General features: G+C 38.4%; 1 protein-coding gene and 1 pseudogene across 3 annotated transcripts; one reads left to right on the top strand and one right to left on the bottom strand.

Annotated features, from left to right (window-relative positions):
• Positions 1-1,258: 1,258 nt before the first annotated feature.
• Positions 1,259-6,508, bottom strand: LOC311097552 (uncharacterized protein). Of its 2 annotated transcripts, none has more exons than XM_084137332.1 (5): positions 6,436-6,508; positions 4,158-4,282; positions 3,858-4,036; positions 3,728-3,758; positions 1,259-3,638 (listed from the first exon to the last, which is right to left on the bottom strand). In XM_084137332.1, exons 1-5 carry the CDS (start codon positions 6,489-6,491, stop codon positions 3,415-3,417), a joined length of 615 nt encoding a protein of 204 aa, XP_083993458.1. In that variant the 5' UTR covers positions 6,492-6,508; the 3' UTR covers positions 1,259-3,414. The 2 variants fall into 2 exon arrangements, with proteins under 2 accessions (XP_083993458.1, XP_083993457.1); XM_084137331.1 differs by lacking the exon at positions 6,436-6,508 and adding an exon at positions 5,660-5,779.
• Positions 6,509-14,981: 8,473 nt separating this feature from the next.
• Positions 14,982-18,110, top strand: LOC311097053 (putative inhibitor of apoptosis; annotated as a pseudogene). The gene is made up of 2 exons: positions 14,982-15,206; positions 15,917-18,110. The product of its transcript is annotated as a putative inhibitor of apoptosis (transcript).
• Positions 18,111-20,816: the final 2,706 nt, after the last annotated feature.

The following is a 20,816-nucleotide window of genomic DNA, read 5'->3' as shown; positions in this document are numbered from 1 at the left end:
CCTTATTTAAATATATTGAGAGGCTTTTGGATTCCCTATAATTTATATTTTATAAACAAATACTGTGATTGGCCTGGAGGTTGTGTGTGTTTGTGTGTTAGTTAATCTCCACCTGCCATGAAAGTAGTTGATATACTATACCACCTGTCAAAAAATGATTGATTGACAGGTGCCACGCCCCTTCCGGTGACAGGTACCCGCCCCTTTTGGCATAGGATCAAAGGGATCAAAGAAGATGAGATGAGATCAAAGAGATCAAAGGGGTTTTGAAGTCTTTTTGACAGCTAGTATTGACCTATTGACCCTCCTAACCCTTGATCATGTAGTTATTGACAGCTAGTTTTGGGTTTTGAAGTCTTTTGATGCCTTTTGATATGGACAGAAAGTGTTTTAATAATTACGTCATGGCTATGACAGCTAGTTTGATGCCTTTTGATATTGACAGAAGGTTTTGAAGACACTGTGATTAAATAATTATGTCATCTAGTTTTAATTGTTTGATGCCTTTTGAACATGACAGTTAGTGTGTGTGTTTTTGAAGACACAGTTATAATAATTATGTCATGACAGCTAGTGTGTGTTTTGGAAGTTGGTATCACAGGATCCTCCTCCCTACATATTCCTTAGCTTATCCGGGCTGTACTGTGAAAACTGATAAGGGAAAAACTGTGGAAGTTTATCTCACACAAATGTTGAAAAGCCATTCAGTTATTTTAAAATAATATAAATGATTATACAATAAATAATATAAAATAAAGATCTTACTAAAACCTCACACCAAAAGTTTAAATAAAATGGAGTCACAAAAAAAAAAAAAAAAATTGCAATGAGTCTCTCAAAGCACCGTCTCAAAACATAGGGAGCGCGCGCATCTGTGTGTGTGTGGAGATCAGAGGAGATGTGACCATCTGTGTGTGTCATGGGATTCCCCTCTGACATCTGAAACGTGCTGTTCAGACGCTGTGATTAAACAATGTCACAAAATTACAATCAGTTAAATGTTTAGGGACTTAAACAAGTTTATGAATGGGTTCACAAAAATGTGTTAAATATAAAATCACATATTGGTTCTCCATCCCCCTCCGTCTGCTCCTCCACATTCCAGAGCACAGTGATAGTGAGAAACAGAGATTTTATAAAATAATGTATATTTCACACAAATAATATAATATACAATAATATAAAATAACATCTTACTGAAATCAATTCTTTCAGTTTAAGATAAACAAAAGAATAAAAATCATCTTACATAAACATTCTGTTCTTTAAAAGAATATAAATGATTATAAATAAATAATATAAAATAAAGATCTTACTAAAACCTCACACAAAAAGTTGAAATAAATGTAGAACTATCCAGTTTAAATAAAATGGATTCACACAAAAAAATGCAATGAGTTAAATGTTTATAGAAGTGAAGAAAAAACATAGGCCTACATGTTATGAAACAATCAGTTAAATGTTTAGAGAGTTGAAGAAAAAACATACATCTCATGAAACAACGCAATGTATGAAACGGGTTCACGAAAATAAAAAATCATCTTACATGTTTAGAAATCAGGGCCCTATGGCCTCTCTTTACATCAGCGTTTGACCTGCGGAGCTTTCAAAAAGCACCAGCCAAAGGGTGTGTGTGTGTGTGTGTGTGTGTGTGTCAGAGAGTCACACAAATTCAGTGATCAGGACATCAGGTGCTGAGTTTATTTATAAGAAGTATAATAAAGCTTAAATGATATATTTTAAAAACAAAAGACTGTTTAAATAAAATCTTTAAAGTTTGAATACATACGCATCTTCTATTTACCTTTTAGAAGATTACTGTAATGATTTTGTTTAAATTGAACCTAAGGTATAATTGTTATTAAACAATGTCTGTTCAAAAACTTTAGATGGTTGAAAAACTGCACTTAGTCGTCTTAAATCTCATTTATGTGAAAAGATTCAATCAGCATTGTTTTTGTCCATGCTGGGGTTTCAATTTTTATGGCTTTTCATAGCCATAATGATTTTTGTACCCTAACTGCATATTCTATCCCGTACACCTAAACACGACCATCACAGAAACCTACATTTTCAAAAATGAAATAAATAAATAAATAATTAAATAAAATGTAAACAAAGTTTTAGCTAAATAAATATATATAAATAAAAACACCATACATTTTTAGAGAGTCACAAAAGTCATCTCACACCTGTGAAATGTTCAATAATTCCTTAAGTTGTATCTGTGAGAAAATGACCACATAGGCCCATCTTCAGAGAGAGAGCAACAATGAAAACATTTAGAAACTGTGAACCTGTAACCTGTAACTGCATATTCTATCCCTTACACCTAAACACGCTGATCTTTCTGAATTTATTTCAAAGCATAATCGTAATTTTAAATATGATCTTTTAAAAATGAAAGATTGTTTTAGTTTGAAGTTTAAAGTTCTTAACTTTCTTTCTTGAAAAAATCTTAAAAGTTTGAATACATTCATAGCTTCTGTTTACCTTTGAGAAGATTACTGTAATGATTTTGTTTAAATTGAACCTAAGGTATAATTGATATAATGTGAGACAATGTCTGTTCAAAAACTTTAGATGGTTGAAAAACTTAGTCGTCTTATATCTCATTTATATGAAAAGATTCAATCATAATTTTTTGTCCATGCGGGGTTTCAATTTTTATGGCTTTCCATAGCCATAATGATTTTTGTATCGTAACTGCATATTCTATCCCGTACACCTAAACACGACCATCACAGAAAACTACATTTGTACATTTTCAAAAATGAAATAAAATGTAAACAAAGTTTTAGCTAAATAAATATATAAATAAAAACACCTTACATTTCCAGAGAGGTCAAGTAGTTCTTTATGCAACAATAAAAACAATCCAAAAAGAAAATAGTTTAAGTTGTCATAATCAAAACAGCTCCAGATCCTTCAGAGATAAACTACAGTGTGAAATAAATGTTCCAGACCCTCACAGAGACGAGAGGACTTACAGACCAGATGAGTCTCGGGGGGACAATGTCACAGTAAATCTAGTCTGCGTTCTAGAGCATACTACATCCAGAGTTTATACTAAATTAATTTAAAAGCATAACCTTAAAAGTTTAAAATTAAAAGACTGTTTAAATCAAATCTTTAAAGTTTGAATACATTCATATCTTCTATTTATCTTTTAGAAGACTTATGTATGATATAAATTATAATTGTTACTAAATAATGTCTGTTCAAAAACTTTAGATGGTTGAAAAACTGTACTTAGGCGTCTTAGATCTTAGCTCTTTTGTCCATACAACATGGTGTCACAATGTTTTTAAGAAATCCGAGGACTCTACGTTGCTCTTATTTAGACTAAGTTGTATCATTTGGAAAATCACCACACAATTATATTTTCATCTGTGGGTGGCTGAAGGATTTCCTTCAGGATTTTATTAGTCTCTGAGATGATGTGTTTAAATTATGTGTCGTCTCAATCTGCCAGGTCTCATGTTCTCTATTGATCGGGTCAGTCTCATCATTGATGATAAACAGTTCAGTGTAGATCTTGTTTAGAGAGACCGTCTGTGGTGCACTTCCCTCCAAAGTCCTCTCAGCGTCACGCAGCATTCTTGATTTCATCTCATTCCTTACATTCGGAAGAATTTCTAAAAATCAGGACAAAGTTGGATAGTCATATTATTAACAGGAGCATCACACTTGAGAATGCACAGTGTTCTACAACAAGAGATCTTACCATGTTCGTTTACCAAGGTAGAGTGAGACACCTGAAAAACAAAACAAAAAATACTCATAAATATATATATATAACATACATAAATCATTTCTTAACTACGCAACTGTTTCTTAAATGATCAGACACTCACCGCACTGATGCTAACATCACCATATATTGTCTTTTCTACCATGATTGGAGCAAATATTGACCCACCATTCTTCTGGTCAATTGTGAAGTTAAGCTGATTAGGGATCTGAATTAATGGCTGTCCGAACGATGTAGTATTATTATGCTGTTGATTTGTCATGTTTCCAGAATGTGCACCATCTGTTAAAAAAATTAACAATTAAATACACAACCAAAACCATGTAAACATTATAGTAAAGTTTATTGAAGATTGAGAAACATATTGAACTACTAACAAAGTAAATTATAAATCTTTTCCTACGTTTGATATTCTTTTTTCTGATTTTTTTCACTATGGACTTGATCCTTTTTAATGCTGTTTTCTCTCCATATTTATTCTGTAGTTCCTCTACTGTGTCTTCCAACCTCCCTGTTGTTCTTCTCCAGCTGTGTTAACCAAAGACAAACAGTTAGAAGAATAAAATGTATGTACAATAGCAAAAATAAAGTTGGTCATTAGTTGTTAGGGTTAGATACACCTGCAGACGCATTCATAGACCTGTTAACCTGTTTTCATTTAGCATACACCAGAGTTCAAACATTCACTTTTTCAAAGGCCGGATGACTATATGGTCAAAATTTCTCTTTTTAACATAAGAGTTAAAACATGTACACAAGTCACGACGCATTGCATTATGCACCTGACCTGCCGGCTGATGAAGTATTTATGACATCAAGAAAACATGAATACAACACACTGCACTTGGATGAATACATTTATTTATAATATTACCAGTTCCATATAAAAAATAAGACAATAAATGATTTTATTTTTTAAATTTGACTGCATTCTTGTCCATTTCTAAATGTTTACTTTTTGATTTATGAATTAAAACAGACTGATGGGAAAAAACATTATTTTGCTGTTACTTTTTTAAAATTTGTTTTATTATTATTATTCAACAATCTCTTTCTTTTTGTTATTTTTTATTAGTTGTAATTTTATATAAACATTTAACTTTTAAAATAAAGGATTTACAACAATCTATCACCATCTTCTGTTATATTTGGCCTCCATGCTCATCTATTTACAGTATATGATATTGGTGAAGGGAGTCCACATGAATATTTTTCAGGGGACCCCGAATTCTCTAGCTACGGCCCTGTTCACAGGAGCCGCTGAGAGCGAGTTCCAGCTGATAATGGTCATAAAGTGTGAGATAAGGTACAAGTAGCTAAACTAAACATTTAATATTTGACAACTGTTTTGAGAAATGTTAAACAACAAAAATAATCAGGCAAACTAATCAACTTTTTTTCTAATTTCACCATTTTGAACTTAAAATAGGCCTATATAATACATGTGATTTAATGTGAGAGGAGAAGAAACAAATAACAGTCATTTTCATCATATTAGGCATAAGATTAATAATGAATGTGTACATATTGTGAATTAATTTAATAAACATTTACCTAACATCCATAGCCTTCAGTAAATTAAGGCTAGACAAGAACAACAAAGTTCCTTTTTAACTCTGCCCCCTGCTCTAGTTAGAACTTTGGAGCGCTTAAAAGTGTGGGGCTCAAAAATAAGTGTCATTTGGAACTCTTTTATCAAAAAATATGTTGATAATGATTAGTTATGCCAAATGATAGTTTGGCATGCATGGGATTGTGTGTCCATATACAGTGAGAGAGAGCGTCTGGTGCTCAGAAATACATTCTACAATGATATAAAATATATCTTCATTAAATGCCGATTTTGTCTATTCTACTAATGTCTATTCTTTAATCCACACATAAATCGTAAGCGCATAATATCACCTGCTCAAGTACTTCTTGATGAGTTTCTTCTGTATTAAACATCGAATCTTCTCAGTCAGATCATCGCAAGATCTCAGGAATCCTCTCACACTGCTCGTGTTCACGCGCTCCATCGCTGCACTTGTGTGTGTGTGTGTGTGTGTGACTCGAACGATTCAAACTTCCATAAAGCTAGGGTTGCCAGGTCCCAGAAATATTTCCAGCCCAATGACAACTCAAAACCCGCCCAAATGGAATAAAAACTAGCCCAATTTTCCCATGTCCAATCAGATTAGACAACGGCTGGATTATTAACTTCCGTCTTCAGCATCTGATGATTCCCGATATTATAGTTACTTTATTCCTTTATGGTTCAGCATTTAATATCAAATTAGAGGTTATGGTTTTATTGTTTTACACTTTTCAAGCGATTTCTGTTTGCTTTAAACAAGCAACTTTTTATTTTAATTTTTAGACTTGATAGAGTATTTTATATTTTGGAGGCTTTTTTGTTAAAGACCCTATCCTTAAAGGTATGCTGTGTAGGAATTTCTCCCATCTAGCGGTGAAATTCTATTTTGCATTTAAACGAATAGTACTCTCTAGCGCCTCGCTTTTTCAAATGCGTGTTGCAACTGCGGTAGCCGTTATGTGTCAAGAATCTATGACAACATGTCTTCCAATAGCACTTCATCGAGTTTACCTGTACATGTTTTACTGTTATGCTGCCTATATAATGATTTACACAAACAAGCAATGAAAAAAAGCTTGTAATTTAGACTGTAACTTTGACTTACCTGTCGAGAAGAAAGCAGGCACCTTCAGCGTCCTTTTCAAAGTCTTTCTCCTTCATTAGCTCTTTCCACCTGGGAAAAGCTATCCCGATATTTATTTACATCCCGATAAATTAAATTTGTGCATTTTGGCCACGAGAATTCCTTCTCCTGCATAACTATGATCCAACATTATATTGTCCCGTGCAGTGCAGCCTTTTCAAATTTGCCGGGGAGTATCAACGCCTCCCATATGGTCTAGCGGTTAGGATTCCTGGTTTTCACCCGGTATGGGAAGACAATTTTTTTATATTGCCAACAAAATTCAAGTTATTCAAGTTCATCAATAATCATTTTTAGTTATTCATAGTCTTAGAGGCTTACACGAACTGCAGAAACAAGCAGAAGATATGTAAAAACTCATAAATGCTGATTCAGTACTGAATCATTTTCACAAATACAATTATATTGAATTCAGAAAATTTCACTATGGAATATTTACTTTATCATAATTTCAATTTAGTATGTCATCATTTAAACTTTTCATCTCATAATTATGACGCATAGTCATCATTTTAATTGAAACTTTTTAAGTCATAATTTTGACTTTTTGACATAATTATTACTTAATTCAGAATTACAATTTTTGTCAATTACGCCTTTTTAATGTAATACTTAAAACGATTTTAAGTCATAATTTGGTAACACTATTTTGATGGTTCTTTTGAACGAGCTGTTGACTATAGTGTTGCACCTGCATCTCCACTTACTCGCTTGTGAGAGTCAGAGTGTGTAAAGTAAACTCTCATTAGTGTTAGTAGGGTATTAATGGACTGGTAGGGTTATGGTTAGAATAAGTTGAGATATAGTTGAGTTACTTATAATCAGTAGAATACCTGTTGGGGAGCATCACAATAAAGAGTTAGCAGATATTAAGCATAGTCTATTTTTCAGTTGTTTAAATGACAAAATACCATTTCTTCAACCGAGTGAATCTAGGCCTTCAGAAGTCATAACTTCAGGGGTCAACGGCTTAGGTCAGTTGGCGAAAACCCTACATGTGTAAGGTAGTTTTCCAGTTCCCTTTCGAAAGGGAACTCTACACTACGTCAGAATGACGCTATGGGGAACGCCTCAGGCGTGACAGGTGTCTGAAATAAATATCAACTCACGTCAATCATGTTGACCGGCGACAGCCCGTGAATCATCAGCTTGATTGATTAACGCGCGACCTGGATGTATAAAGGGGAGCCTTGCACACATGACAACATCTTTTCGTCTTCAGGGACTGTTTGTCTGTTTTGAGAATATCGCTGAAGCGCGCGGGAGGCTCTCGAGAGAGCCTCTTGTGCAAACTGTGAGCGTTTTTCATTTAAAGATGCTCCGCTCTCGTCGGACCCTTTTCTCGAGGGAGGAGGGTTCAGCATCTGAGCCCTGTGGCGATCTGTGAAACAATACTGTTTGGGTACGAGGCGTTCACAGTCAGTTCCTGAGGGTGCTGGCAGTGTTCATTAAGAAATATCTCGGCGCGCGTGAGAAAGAAAAAAATCTGTGCGCTGTCGGATGTTTCAACCTCGCACCTGTTGACTTTCTTCTCGAGGGATGAAAGCCAAATATATTTAACGACTCGTTTCTCGCGCTTGCCGAGGCAGTGTGTAGACTACGAGAACGTATAAATGTTAAAACAGTATTGTCTGGTGATTATGGCTGCATTTAATTCTATGAATTAAAATGATGGAATATTATCTGACTTTTATGAAGTTAGATATTTAGTAATTCAGCCTATCATCCAGATCGCGTTATCCAGTGTTTTTGGCTGCATTTTAATTAAGGAATTAAAATGATGAGCAGTGAACAAAAAGAGCAGGTGTAATTCTGGTCTTTTTGTAAAATGTGAAATGAACATATTTCTGTTTCTTTTCAGACCACGTTTCCTGTTTTAGAGTCTGGGGCAAAATGTTGTGGGTAAATCTAAGATTTTTTCGATGGTCAGGTAGTAGGTCTTATCAGGCCTCCTTGACCAGACAGTCCCCATTTTGCAACCGGACAGCGCTTGGGCCTCCCTGAGGTGAGCTCCCAGGAATTGACTGTCAAGGAGTAATGTGGTTATCAGGTTATAGGCCTCACTAGGCCTTCCTGAATATGAGCTTCCACATACTATGGTTGAATGAGCTCCCACATATTATGGTTATCAGGTCATAGGCCTCACTAGGCCTTCCTGAATATGAGCTCCCACATACTGTGGTTATCAAGTTATAGGCCTCTCCAGGCCTTCTTGAATATAGCTCCCATATAATGTGGTTATCAGGTCATAGGCCTCACTAGGCCTTCCTGAAAATGAGCTCCCACATACTGTGGTTGAATATGAGCTCCCACATTCTGTGGTTATCAAGTTATAGGCCTCACCAGGCCTTCCTGAATATGAGCTCCCATACACGGTGGTCGCCAGGTTACAGGCCTCGCCAGGCCTTCCTGGTTATGAGCTCCCACATACTGTGGCGCCAGGTTACAGGCCTCACCGGCCTTCCTGGTGATGGGCATCTACATGTCAGGTTGCAGGCCTCACCCGGCCTTCCTGAATGTGAGCTTCCACATACTGTGGTTGAATATGAGCTCCCACATACTGTGGTTATCAAGTTATAGGCCTCTCCAGGCCTTCTTGAATATAGCTCCCATATAATGTGGTTATCAGGTCATAGGCCTCACTAGGCCTTCCTGAAAATGAGCTCCCACATACTGTGGTTGAATATGAGCTCCCACATTCTGTGGTTATCAAGTTATAGGCCTCACCAGGCCTTCTTGAATATGAGCTCCCACATACTGTGGTTATCAGGTCATAGGCCTCACCAGGCCTTCCTGAATATGAGCTCCCACATACTGTGGTTATCAAGTTATAGGCCTCTCCAGGCCTTCTTGAATATAGCTCCCATGTAATGTGGTTATCAGGTCATAGGCCTCACTAGGCCTTCCTGAAAATGAGCTCCCACATACTGTGGTTGAATATGAGCTCCCACATTCTGTGGTTATCAAGTTATAGGCCTCACCAGGCCTTCTTGAATATGAGCTCCCACATACTGTGGTTATCAGGTCATAGGCCTCACCAGGCCTTCCTGAATATGAGCTCCCACATACTGTGGTCGCCAGGTTACAGGCCTCACCAGCCTTCCTGGTGATGGGCTTCTACATGTCAGGTTACAGGCCTCACCCGGCCTTCCTGAATGTGAGCTTCCACATACTGTGGTTGAATATGAGCTCCCACATTCTGTGGTTATCAGGTCAGAGGCCTCACCAGGCCTTCCTGTATATGAGCTCCCACATACTGTGGTTGAATATGAGCTCCCACATACTGTGGTTAGCAGGTCAGAGGCCTCACTAGGCCTTCCTGAATATGAGCTCCCACATACTGTGGTTATCAAGTTATAGGCCTCTCCAGGCCTTCTTGAATATAGCTCCCATGTAATGTGGTTATCAGGTCATAGGCCTCACTAGGCCTTCCTGAAAATGAGCTCCCACATACTGTGGTTGAATATGAGCTCCCACATTCTGTGGTTATCAAGTTATAGGCCTCACCAGGCCTTCTTGAATATGAGCTCCCACATACTGTGGTTATCAGGTCATAGGCCTCACCAGGCCTTCCTGAATATGAGCTCCCACATACTGTGGTCGCCAGGTTACAGGCCTCACCAGCCTTCCTGGTGATGGGCTTCTACATGTCAGGTTACAGGCCTCACCTGGCCTTCCTGAATGTGAGCTCCCACATACTGTGGCCGCCAGGTTACAGGCCTCACCCGGCCTTCCTGAGTATGAGCTCCCACACACCGTGGTCGCAGGTCTTCCTAGTTATGAGCTTCCTCATGTCAGGTTACAGGCCTCATCCGGCCTTCTTGAATGTGAGTTCCCACTTACTGTGGTCACCAGGTTTCAGGCCTCATAGGCCTTCCTGAGTATGAGCTCCCACATACTGTGGTCGCCAGGTTACAGGCCTCACAGGCCTTCCTGGTTATGAGTTTTTCACATGTCAGGTTACAGGCCTCATCCAGGCCTTCCTGAATGTGAACTCCCACTCTCTGTGGTCGCTAGGATTTAGGCCGCACTGGTTGTGAGCTTCCACATGTCAGGTTGCAGGCCTCATCAGGCCTTCCTGAATGTGAGCTCCCACGCATTGTGTCCATCAGGTTATAGGCCTCATCTGGCCTTCCTGATCATGGGTTCCCACATGCTGTGGTTGCCAGGTTACAGGCCTCACCGGCCTTCCTGGATACGAGCTCCCACAGTCTGTGGTCGTCAGGTCACAGGCCTCAGGGGCCTTCCTGAGAATGAGCTCCCACTTACTGTGGTCGTTAGGTTATAGGCCTCACTAGGCCTTCCTGAATATAGAGTGATGAAGTACATGCACCTTTACTTCATCTATTTTTCTTAAACCCATGCTTATGGTGAGTCACACGACTAACGTCCTGTGTACTTTCTAAAATCCATTTTTATGGTAAGGGTCATGCGCTGTTCGCTTCGGTCCCTTCCTATGTGGCTCAGACCTTGGTCTTTCACCTCGGGTCCCACTCTAGATGCGTCCTGTCGTCACTTTTTACGACAGACGCCTTTCTCTAGCTAACTTCCACATTCTGATGAGCTCCCACACATTGTGGTCACCGTGTTACAGGCCTCACCGGCCTTCCCGAGTATGAGCTCCCACATGCTGTGGTCGCCAGGTTAGAGGCCTCATCAGGCCTTCTTGGGTTCAGAGTGGCTAAGTACATGCACTTTCTTTCATGTACTTTCTATTTCCATATTTATGGTAAGGGTTGTGCGCTGTACGCTTTATTCCCTTTCTGAAAGTGAGCTCCCACAGGTTGTGGTCCCCAGGTTATAGGCCTCACCGGCCTTCCTGATAGGAGTTCCCACATGCTGTGGTCGCTGGGTTAGAGGCCTCATCGGCCTTCCTGATTTGAGCTCCCACATGCTGTGGTCGCCAGGTTAGAGGCCTCACCGGCCTTCCTGATAGGAGTTCCCACATGCTGTGGTCGCCAGGTTACAGGCCTCACCGGCCTTCCTGAATATGAGCTCCCACATACTGTGGTTGAATATGAGCTCCCACATGCTGTGGTCACCAGGTTAGAGGCCTCACCAGGCCTTCCTGGATTCGGAATGGCTAAGTACATGCACTTTTGTTTCATGTACTTTCTAAAATCCATATTTATGATAAAGGGTTATGCGCTGTCCGCTTCATTCCCTTTTTTACGTGGCTCAGACTCCGGTTCTTCACCTTGGGTCCTACTCTCGTCTTCTGTCGCAATGTTTTACGACAGGCGCTTCCCTTTCAAGCTATCTCCCACATTCTGTGGTTACAGGCCTCATTAGGCCTTTCAGGAGGTAGCCCCACATTGTGTGGCTGTCAGGTTACAGGCCTCTCCGGCCTTCTTGAATATGAGCTCCCACTTACTGTGGTCGCCAGGTTAGAGGTCCTACCAGGCCTTCCTGGAGGTAAGCTCCCTTTAGGCCCTCACAGGCCTCCTCAGTGTTTTGAAACTCAAACACTGGGTAGATCCATGGATAGAGTAGAGAAACTCCCCTCGCTGGCGAGGGTTGTAAAGCACTTTGCTGAGTCATACTCTCCAGGATGTCCCGTCTCTGAGATCCGGGCTGAGTGGTTCACTGCCTGCTTCGCAGTCCCTCGGGTTGGATGCCTTCCTAAGGCAAGTTCCAGAGGCTCTGTCTTCGGACAGACAGGAAGTGGCCAGACTTTAGTGTCTTATGTAGTGACACCAGGTCAGGCCTGCCTGGTGGTATTTCAGGTGGCACGTTCCCCTGAACAGTGACTGGCTGGGGTTCCCTCGGTCCCCTAGCCACATTCCCTAGAAGGGACCCTTTCTAGTTTTTGAATTGTGGTCCTAGGCCTTTGAGCTGGCCCAGGTAGACCTTCCTTTAAAACTGTGAGGTTTTCTGTGGTATAATTTAGCTTGGGCTATGACCGTAGGGAATGCTGTCACTGACAGCCCAGTGTGACCTGAGGGCATGCACTCCCCTTAGCATGGTGGCGTTGGTATATCGTTCCCCATAGCGTCATTCTGACGTAGTGTAGAGTTCCCTTTCGAAAGGGAACGTCTCAGGTTACGACTGTAACCTATGTTCCCTGAGAACAGGGAACGAGACACTACGTCTTCCTGCTATGCCTCGGGGCCTGCCTGCAACAGTCCCTTCAGACGATAGGATGTTGTCATGTGTGCAAGGCTCCCCTTTATACATCCAGGTCGCGCGTTAATCAATCAAGCTGATGATTCACGGGCTGTCGCCGGTCAACATGATTGACGTGAGTTGATATTTATTTCAGACACCTGTCACGCCTGAGGCGTTCCCCATAGCGTCATTCTGACTTAGTGTCTCGTTCCCTGTTCTCAGGGAACATAGGTTACAGTCGTAACCTGAGACGATTTTCCCCATAATCAAATACTGTATTACACTTTTCAAAGGATAATCTAGCTTTAAAGTTAGAATAAAAAGTTAAAAAACAAACATATCTTCATACCTGTTGTGTTCTGACACAAGGTTAATTTTGTTTTATAAATGTATTTGCTTATTTCTACAAATATCAACCTGATAAATATGGACTACCCAATACGTCTGACACAACATTTTTAAGAAAAAAAACAGTGCTTTAAAATACAACTAAACCATGATAACAGATGATTTTTTTTTACAGTCCTACAGTTTTTGACAGTCCTACATAAATGCATGTTGATTGCTGAGTTTCAGGCATAGTGCAATGTTTGAGAAATCTAATATCGGTGTAATCTTTGCAAGGTCTCACTCACAAGGCACAACTTTGTGTTAGGTGATATATGTCTATAAAACATCGATGTGAAAGATGAGTATTGCTGTTTTTTCTGTTACATATTACACTTCAAACTCGTCTAACTATTACACTTATTTTGTTATTATTACACAGTTATTTTGTTTGTGTGTCGCTAAACAACAGTTAAGCTAATGAATTACAGTTGATACGTGGTATTTTTACGTGAAAGGAGGGTTGATTCATTTTTTATTCTGTCCACACCTATACTTTGAGTTTTAGGCATCTGTCTTTTAGGCTCGATCCAGAAAACAGACGTTGTGTTTTATGTCTCAATAATTGTTCTTCTTTCTATGATCTTCTTTTTATTCGGCATAATGCCGAATGTTTTAACATATCGTAAATGTCAATGGTTAGATAAATCACCTAACTATTATATCTAACAATCAAAAGTTATATGTGAAACAAGCTTAGTCGCATTAGAGTTGGATTCTTGTTTATATTCAACATTGTTATTGAAGCGCATGTTTAACAGCGCTATTGTTCTTGGCCTCATCAAAGTTTTCACCGGAGCATACCGACTCTGAAACAAGACCAAATATTAGCACGTAAAATTTGTTTGCATTTCTTCTGAAACACCCTGTTTTGAAATTGTTTAACAATTTTTAACATCACTAGCGTAACACTTGTCATATTGCCGGGTGTGATTGTAATGTTTTCTTTACACTTTCCCCCGGATATCTGTTTCCTACAGTTAGCTGTAATGTTAGTGAACTCTAGGTCTTCTCTTTGTTCATATACGACAGTATTCGCATGAATTGGTTTGATTTGATAAAATGATGGTTTAAACCATCATCTTCACGTGAGACATTTACATTGTATTATTATACCGTCCTAGTTTTTTAAATAGCGCTAAAATGTATATTTAATATTTTAACCCTTTATGCGGATATAGAATACCACACAAGGTTCTCTGTTCTCTGGTTCTATGTTTTAAAAAATACCGCGAAACAAAGACAAGGACCCTCAAAATCTGTGCATACAACAAAACACACATGTAGGTGTACGATGATTTATCAGAAAATTACTTTTGTTTGAAGAAAAACTTAAATCAGCTGGTGCTTGATAACTATTGAAGTTATTAAACACGGTAATGATGTGTTTAATGCGATATTGATTTTAATTTTAACTCAATGCGCTAAAGGTCTATGAACTTTAACATCTTAATAGTTAACTTAAAGCATGCGCAAAATGAAATAGATCCTAACTACTTTCTAAATGTTTGTTACAGAACTTATGGCGAACAATTCACCCATGCATATGTTTAATCAGATTTTGTAACTGGATTGAGTAAAAATAATAAACTTCTCTCTGGTGGCATAACTTCTCCATGACGCTACTTCTGTTGCATCGTGACTATAATTTACATAGTTATTTATGGCTTTCCTGATGACGACACCCGTACATCCTACACAACAGGGTGGGCGAGGGGCGGACCCCAATCGCTGTCCTGATAAATATTTCAGGACATCGCACGCTCTAGTTTTACTAGCTAGACTGCTGTGCTACTGCATCATCTCATTGATCAAAGCCCGCTTCAACATTCCTGTTTGCCTGAACCTGACGCAAACTACGCTCCTGACCCAAAAACACAAACTTCCGAGCATTAACGCACAAACCCTGGACGACTGTACCGCAAGGACTCACTCAGGAGATTCCAGGAACATTCCAGGAACGAAAAGCATCTTTCATCATCGAATAGTGAACTATTCGAAAAGTTGAAAAAATGGCGACGCAAAACCTGATGGAGAACAAGTATCATCCAGCATGTGAGTGCGCCATGGGCAAAGAGTGTCCTTTAAGAGCTACGCTAGACTCTATGTTTAAAGATCATTTTAGAGGCCAGATGGTTGGCTTGATGCACAGGATCATCGATGCTGCGTGTGGTATGAAAAACGATTGTGCACAGGATACCAAACGTGTGACAAATCTCAAAAATGAAATGGATGTCGTAAGAGGCCTGACAAAGTCATGGACTGATGTAACGCCCATGTTTTTTAACGGCAAAGAGCCGAACGGCGTAATCCTCAGAAAAGTTCTGGATGTGCTGCGTGCATGTTGTGATGAATTTGAAATCACCGAGATACTCGCTATTTGTACTTTTGTAACGGATCTCTGTGTGTCACTGGTGTCAAAAAATGCAAAAACTGACGTTGGTGAATTAGTTGAAAGTCTGGTCAACTACATCCTAGAGCAAGACATGATAGCCTGCAGAGCTTTTCTATTCTGGTTAGACCATCTGTAAATGTCATTATTGTTTTACTTTATGTTCTGCCGATCTATCATTTTCTTCACTACTTCAATGTATGAAAGTATAATGTTAAAATAAAAATTTCTGAATGAAAAATGTCTGAGCTCATAATAATAGTATTACAATAGTATACATAATAATATTTAGAATAATTAAAAAAAACTATATGATTTAAAAGATTAAATATTTCAATATTTCAGTATTTGATTTCTGCATTTTAATGACTATTCCCGAGCTGGCAACCATTTCCAAGATGTGAATACCTGAAATTGTGTGGTGATTTTTCAATTTTTTAAATTGTGGTGTTGAACAAAATTTGATTTTGTTCTTAGCATCGGTTCCTGCATCATAGAGGGTATTTAATAAGATTAATAAGATTATGTGTTCTGTCATGGACGACTAGACACTAGTCATGGGATGTCCAGCAGAGAGAAGGGCTTGAGTGGACACGCCCTGTGGTCACATTTTTACCCGCCACCGCAAACCTCCTGTCGTCCTCTCACTCTGCCTTTTCCCCCGCTTTGCAACGGAGCCATCCTACAGCTTTCCGCCTGTGCGACAACCATAACATGGACCACCACGGCATCCATTTCAGGCCAAATGGAGGAGCAGGTGGGTTACTTAAACACGGCATTCAGCAACCTGGCCCTCTCCAGTCCCATTTCCACCCGTGGAGTTATATGTCTCACCAGCGACCTCCGACTTGTCACAATCCTGGCATGCGTCGGGAACTGGAACGCCTTGACACCTTTCAGAATTGGACTCTTGCTACATTAACTCCAGCCGAGCTTGCCAAAAGCGGTTTCTACTACCTTGGCCAGGGCGACAGAGTGGCTTGCTTCAGTTGTGGAGGCCAGCTTAGCAACTGGGAACCGGGAGATCGTGCAGTATCAGAGCACCAGAGGCATTACCCCAACTGCCGCTTCGTTCGAGGTGACCGTGCAGATAATGTACCTTTATCTGGTGGCGGCCTTTTCAATGGATCTAACTCGGCAATGCAACAGTGTGAAGAAAGGTTGCTCACATTTGTCAACTGGCCCTCAAGAATAACTGTTCGACCAGACCAATTGGCTAAGGCTGGTTTTTACTATGTTGGTCGTAATGATGATGTGAAGTGCTTTTGTTGTGATGGTGGACTCAGATGTTGGGAGTCTGGTGATGATCCATGGAGAGAACATGCTAAGTGGTTTCCAAGATGTGAATACCTGTTGCAAGAAAAGGGCCAAGAGTTTGTTCATCAGATTCAAGCAAGATTTCCAAGACTATTTGAACAGCTATTGACTAATGGAGACAGCGACTCAAGAGAATTTGTTGATCCACCTGTTGTACACCTGGATCCTGGAGAAGACCGTTCAGAAGATGCAGTGATGATGAACAATCCTGTGGTGAAGCAAACCGTTCAAAGCAAAATCCTCGCAAGTGGAGAAAATTACGAAACCGTTCAAGAGTTGGTGTCTGATTTACTAAGTGCAGAAGATGAGAAGAGAGAGGAGGAGCGAGAAAGTAAGTTTCTTACTTTTCTTAAGAAACATCATCTTGCCATGTCACAGCAACTAAAAAGTGTGCAGAGCTTAATGGACCATCTTCTAGAGGAGAACGTCATCTCGCAGAAAGAGTATGGCATTATTCGTAACTGCCAGTCAAGCAGCAGACAGGGCAGCTCATTGAGTTAGTCCTGTCTAAAGGAAATGCAGCAGCAGAAGTCTTCTGCAACTGGATCAAGAAGAATGATGTCTGCCTGCTGAGAGAACTGATGGCCTAGACCAATGAAGCTGCATCACCGAGTCAAGATCTTTCAGACTTGCCTATGGAGGAACAGTTAAGAAGACTTCAAGAGGAGCGCACATGCAAAGTTTGCATGGATAAGGAAGTGAACATTGTCTTCATCCCCTGTGGTCACCTAGTTGTGAGCAAAGAATGTGCGTCTTCTCTGCGCAAGTGCCCCATATGTAGAGGCTTGGTCAAAGGCGCTGTCCGTACTTTCCTATCATAAAGTTTTCCTATCATTTGGATTTGCAAATTTACATTTAACTTGATGAATAAAAACAATGTAACCAAAAAAAAAAAAAAAAAAAAGAAAAAGATACAACTTAGTCTAAATAAGAGCAACGTAGAGTCCTCGGATTTCTTAAAAACATTGTGACACCATGTTGTATGGACAAAAGAGCTAAGATCTAAGACGCCTAAGTACAGTTTTTCAACCATCTAAAGTTTTTGAACAGACATTATTTAGTAACAATTATAATTTATATCATACATAAGTCTTCTAAAAGATAAATAGAAGATATGAATGTATTCAAACTTTAAAGATTTGATTTAAACAGTCTTTTAATTTTAAACTTTTAAGGTTATGCTTTTAAATTAATTTAGTATAAACTCTGGATGTAGTATGCTCTAGAACGCAGACTAGATTTACTGTGACATTGTCCCCCCGAGACTCATCTGGTCTGTAAGTCCTCTCGTCTCTGTGAGGGTCTGGAACATTTATTTCACACTGTAGTGTATCTCTGAAGGATCTGGAGCTGTTTTGATTATGACAACTTAAACTATTTTCTTTTTGGATTGTTTTTATTGTTTTTATTTCTCTCTGGAAATGTAAGGTGTTTTTATTTATATATTTATTTAGCTAAAACTTTGTTTACATTTTATTTCATTTTTGAAAATGTACAAATGTAGTTTTCTGTGATAGTCGTGTTTAGGTGTACGGGATAGAATATGCAGTTACGATACAAAAATCATTATGGCTATGGAAAGCCATAAAAATTGAAACCCCGCATGGACAAAAAATTATGATTGAATCTTTTCATATAAATGAGATATAAGACGACTAAGTTTTTCAACCATCTAAAGTTTTTGAACAGACATTGTCTCACATTATAGCAATTATACCTTAGGTTCAATTTAAACAAAATCATTACAGTAATCTTCTCAAAGGTAAACAGAAGCTATGAATGTATTCAAACTTTTAAGATTTTTTCAAGAAAGAAAGTTAAGAACTTTAAACTTCAAACTAAAACAATCTTTCATTTTTAAAAGATCATATTTAAAATTACGATTATGCTTTGAAATAAATTCAGAAAGATCAGCGTGTTTAGGTGTAAGGGATAGAATATGCAGTTACAGGTTACAGGTTCACAGTTTCTAAATGTTTTCATTGTTGCTCTCTCTCTGAAGATGGGCCTATGTGGTCATTTTCTCACAGATACAACTTAAGGAATTATTGAACATTTCACAGGTGTGAGATGACTTTTGTGACTCTCTAAAAATGTATGGTGTTTTTATTTATATATATTTATTTAGCTAAAACTTTGTTTACATTTTATTTAATTATTTATTTATTTATTTCATTTTTGAAAATGTAGGTTTCTGTGATGGTCGTGTTTAGGTGTACGGGATAGAATATGCAGTTAGGGTACAAAAATCATTATGGCTATGAAAAGCCATAAAAATTGAAACCCCAGCATGGACAAAAACAATGCTGATTGAATCTTTTCACATAAATGAGATTTAAGACGACTAAGTGCAGTTTTTCAACCATCTAAAGTTTTTGAACAGACATTGTTTAATAACAATTATACCTTAGGTTCAATTTAAACAAAATCATTACAGTAATCTTCTAAAAGGTAAATAGAAGATGCGTATGTATTCAAACTTTAAAGATTTTATTTAAACAGTCTTTTGTTTTTAAAATATATCATTTAAGCTTTATTATACTTCTTATAAATAAACTCAGCACCTGATGTCCTGATCACTGAATTTGTGTGACTCTCTGACACACACACACACACACACACACACACACACACACACACACCCTTTGGCTGGTGCTTTTTGAAAGCTCCGCAGGTCAAACGCTGATGTAAAGAGAGGCCATAGGGCCCTGATTTCTAAACATGTAAGATGATTTTTTATTTTCGTGAACCCGTTTCATACATTGCGTTGTTTCATGAGATGTATGTTTTTTCTTCAACTCTCTAAACATTTAACTGATTGTTTCATAACATGTAGGCCTATGTTTTTTCTTCACTTCTATAAACATTTAACTCATTGCATTTTTTTGTGTGAATCCATTTTATTTAAACTGGATAGTTTGGATAGGAACTTTTTGTGTGAGGTTTTAGTAAGATCTTTATTTTATATTATTTATTTATAATCATTTATATTCTTTTAAAGAACAGAATGTTTATGTAAGATGATTTTTATTCTTTTGTTTATCTTAAACTGAAAGAATTGATTTCAGTAAGATGTTATTTTATATTATTGTATATTATATTATTTGTGTGAAATATACATTATTTTATAAAATCTCTGTTTCTCACTATCACTGTGCTCTGGAATGTGGAGGAGCAGACGGAGGGGGATGGAGAACCAATATGTGATTTTATATTTAACACATTTTTGTGAACCCATTCATAAACTTGTTTAAGTCCCTAAACATTTAACTGATTGTAATTTTGTGACATTGTTTAATCACAGCGTCTGAACAGCACGTTTCAGATGTCAGAGGGGAATCCCATGACACACACAGATGGTCACATCTCCTCTGATCTCCACACACACACAGATGCGCGCGCTCCCTATGTTTTGAGACGGTGCTTTGAGAGACTCATTGCAATTTTTTTTTTTTTTTTTGTGACTCCATTTTATTTAAACTTTTGGTGTGAGGTTTTAGTAAGATCTTTATTTTATATTATTTATTGTATAATCATTTATATTATTTTAAAATAACTGAATGGCTTTTCAACATTTGTGTGAGATAAACTTCCACAGTTTTTCCCTTATCAGTTTTCACAGTACAGCCCGGATAAGCTAAGGAATATGTAGGGAGGAGGATCCTGTGATACCAACTTCCAAAACACACACTAGCTGTCATGACATAATTATTATAACTGTGTCTTCAAAAACACACACACTAACTGTCATGTTCAAAAGGCATCAAACAATTAAAACTAGATGACATAATTATTTAATCACAGTGTCTTCAAAACCTTCTGTCAATATCAAAAGGCATCAAACTAGCTGTCATAGCCATGATGTAATTATTAAAACACTTTCTGTCAATATCAAAAGGCATCAAAAGACTTCAAAACCCCAAACTAGCTGTCAATAACTACATGATCAAGGGTTAGGAGGGTCAATAGGTCAATACTAGCTGTCAAAAAGACTTCAAAACCCCTTTGATCTCTTTGATCTCATCTCATCTTCTTTGATCCCTTTGATCCTATGCCAAAAGGGGCGGGTACCTGTCACCGGAAGGGGCGTGGCACCTGTCAATCAATCATTTTTTGACAGGTGTACCAGGGTATCAAC

Source organism: Abramis brama (genome assembly GCF_963993115.1).
Source record: "Abramis brama genome assembly, chromosome: 15".
In the NCBI taxonomy this organism is placed as follows: domain Eukaryota; kingdom Metazoa; phylum Chordata; class Actinopteri; order Cypriniformes; family Leuciscidae; genus Abramis; species Abramis brama.
Note: the sequence above shows the minus strand (reverse complement) of the source record. Positions and strands in the feature narration are given on the sequence as shown.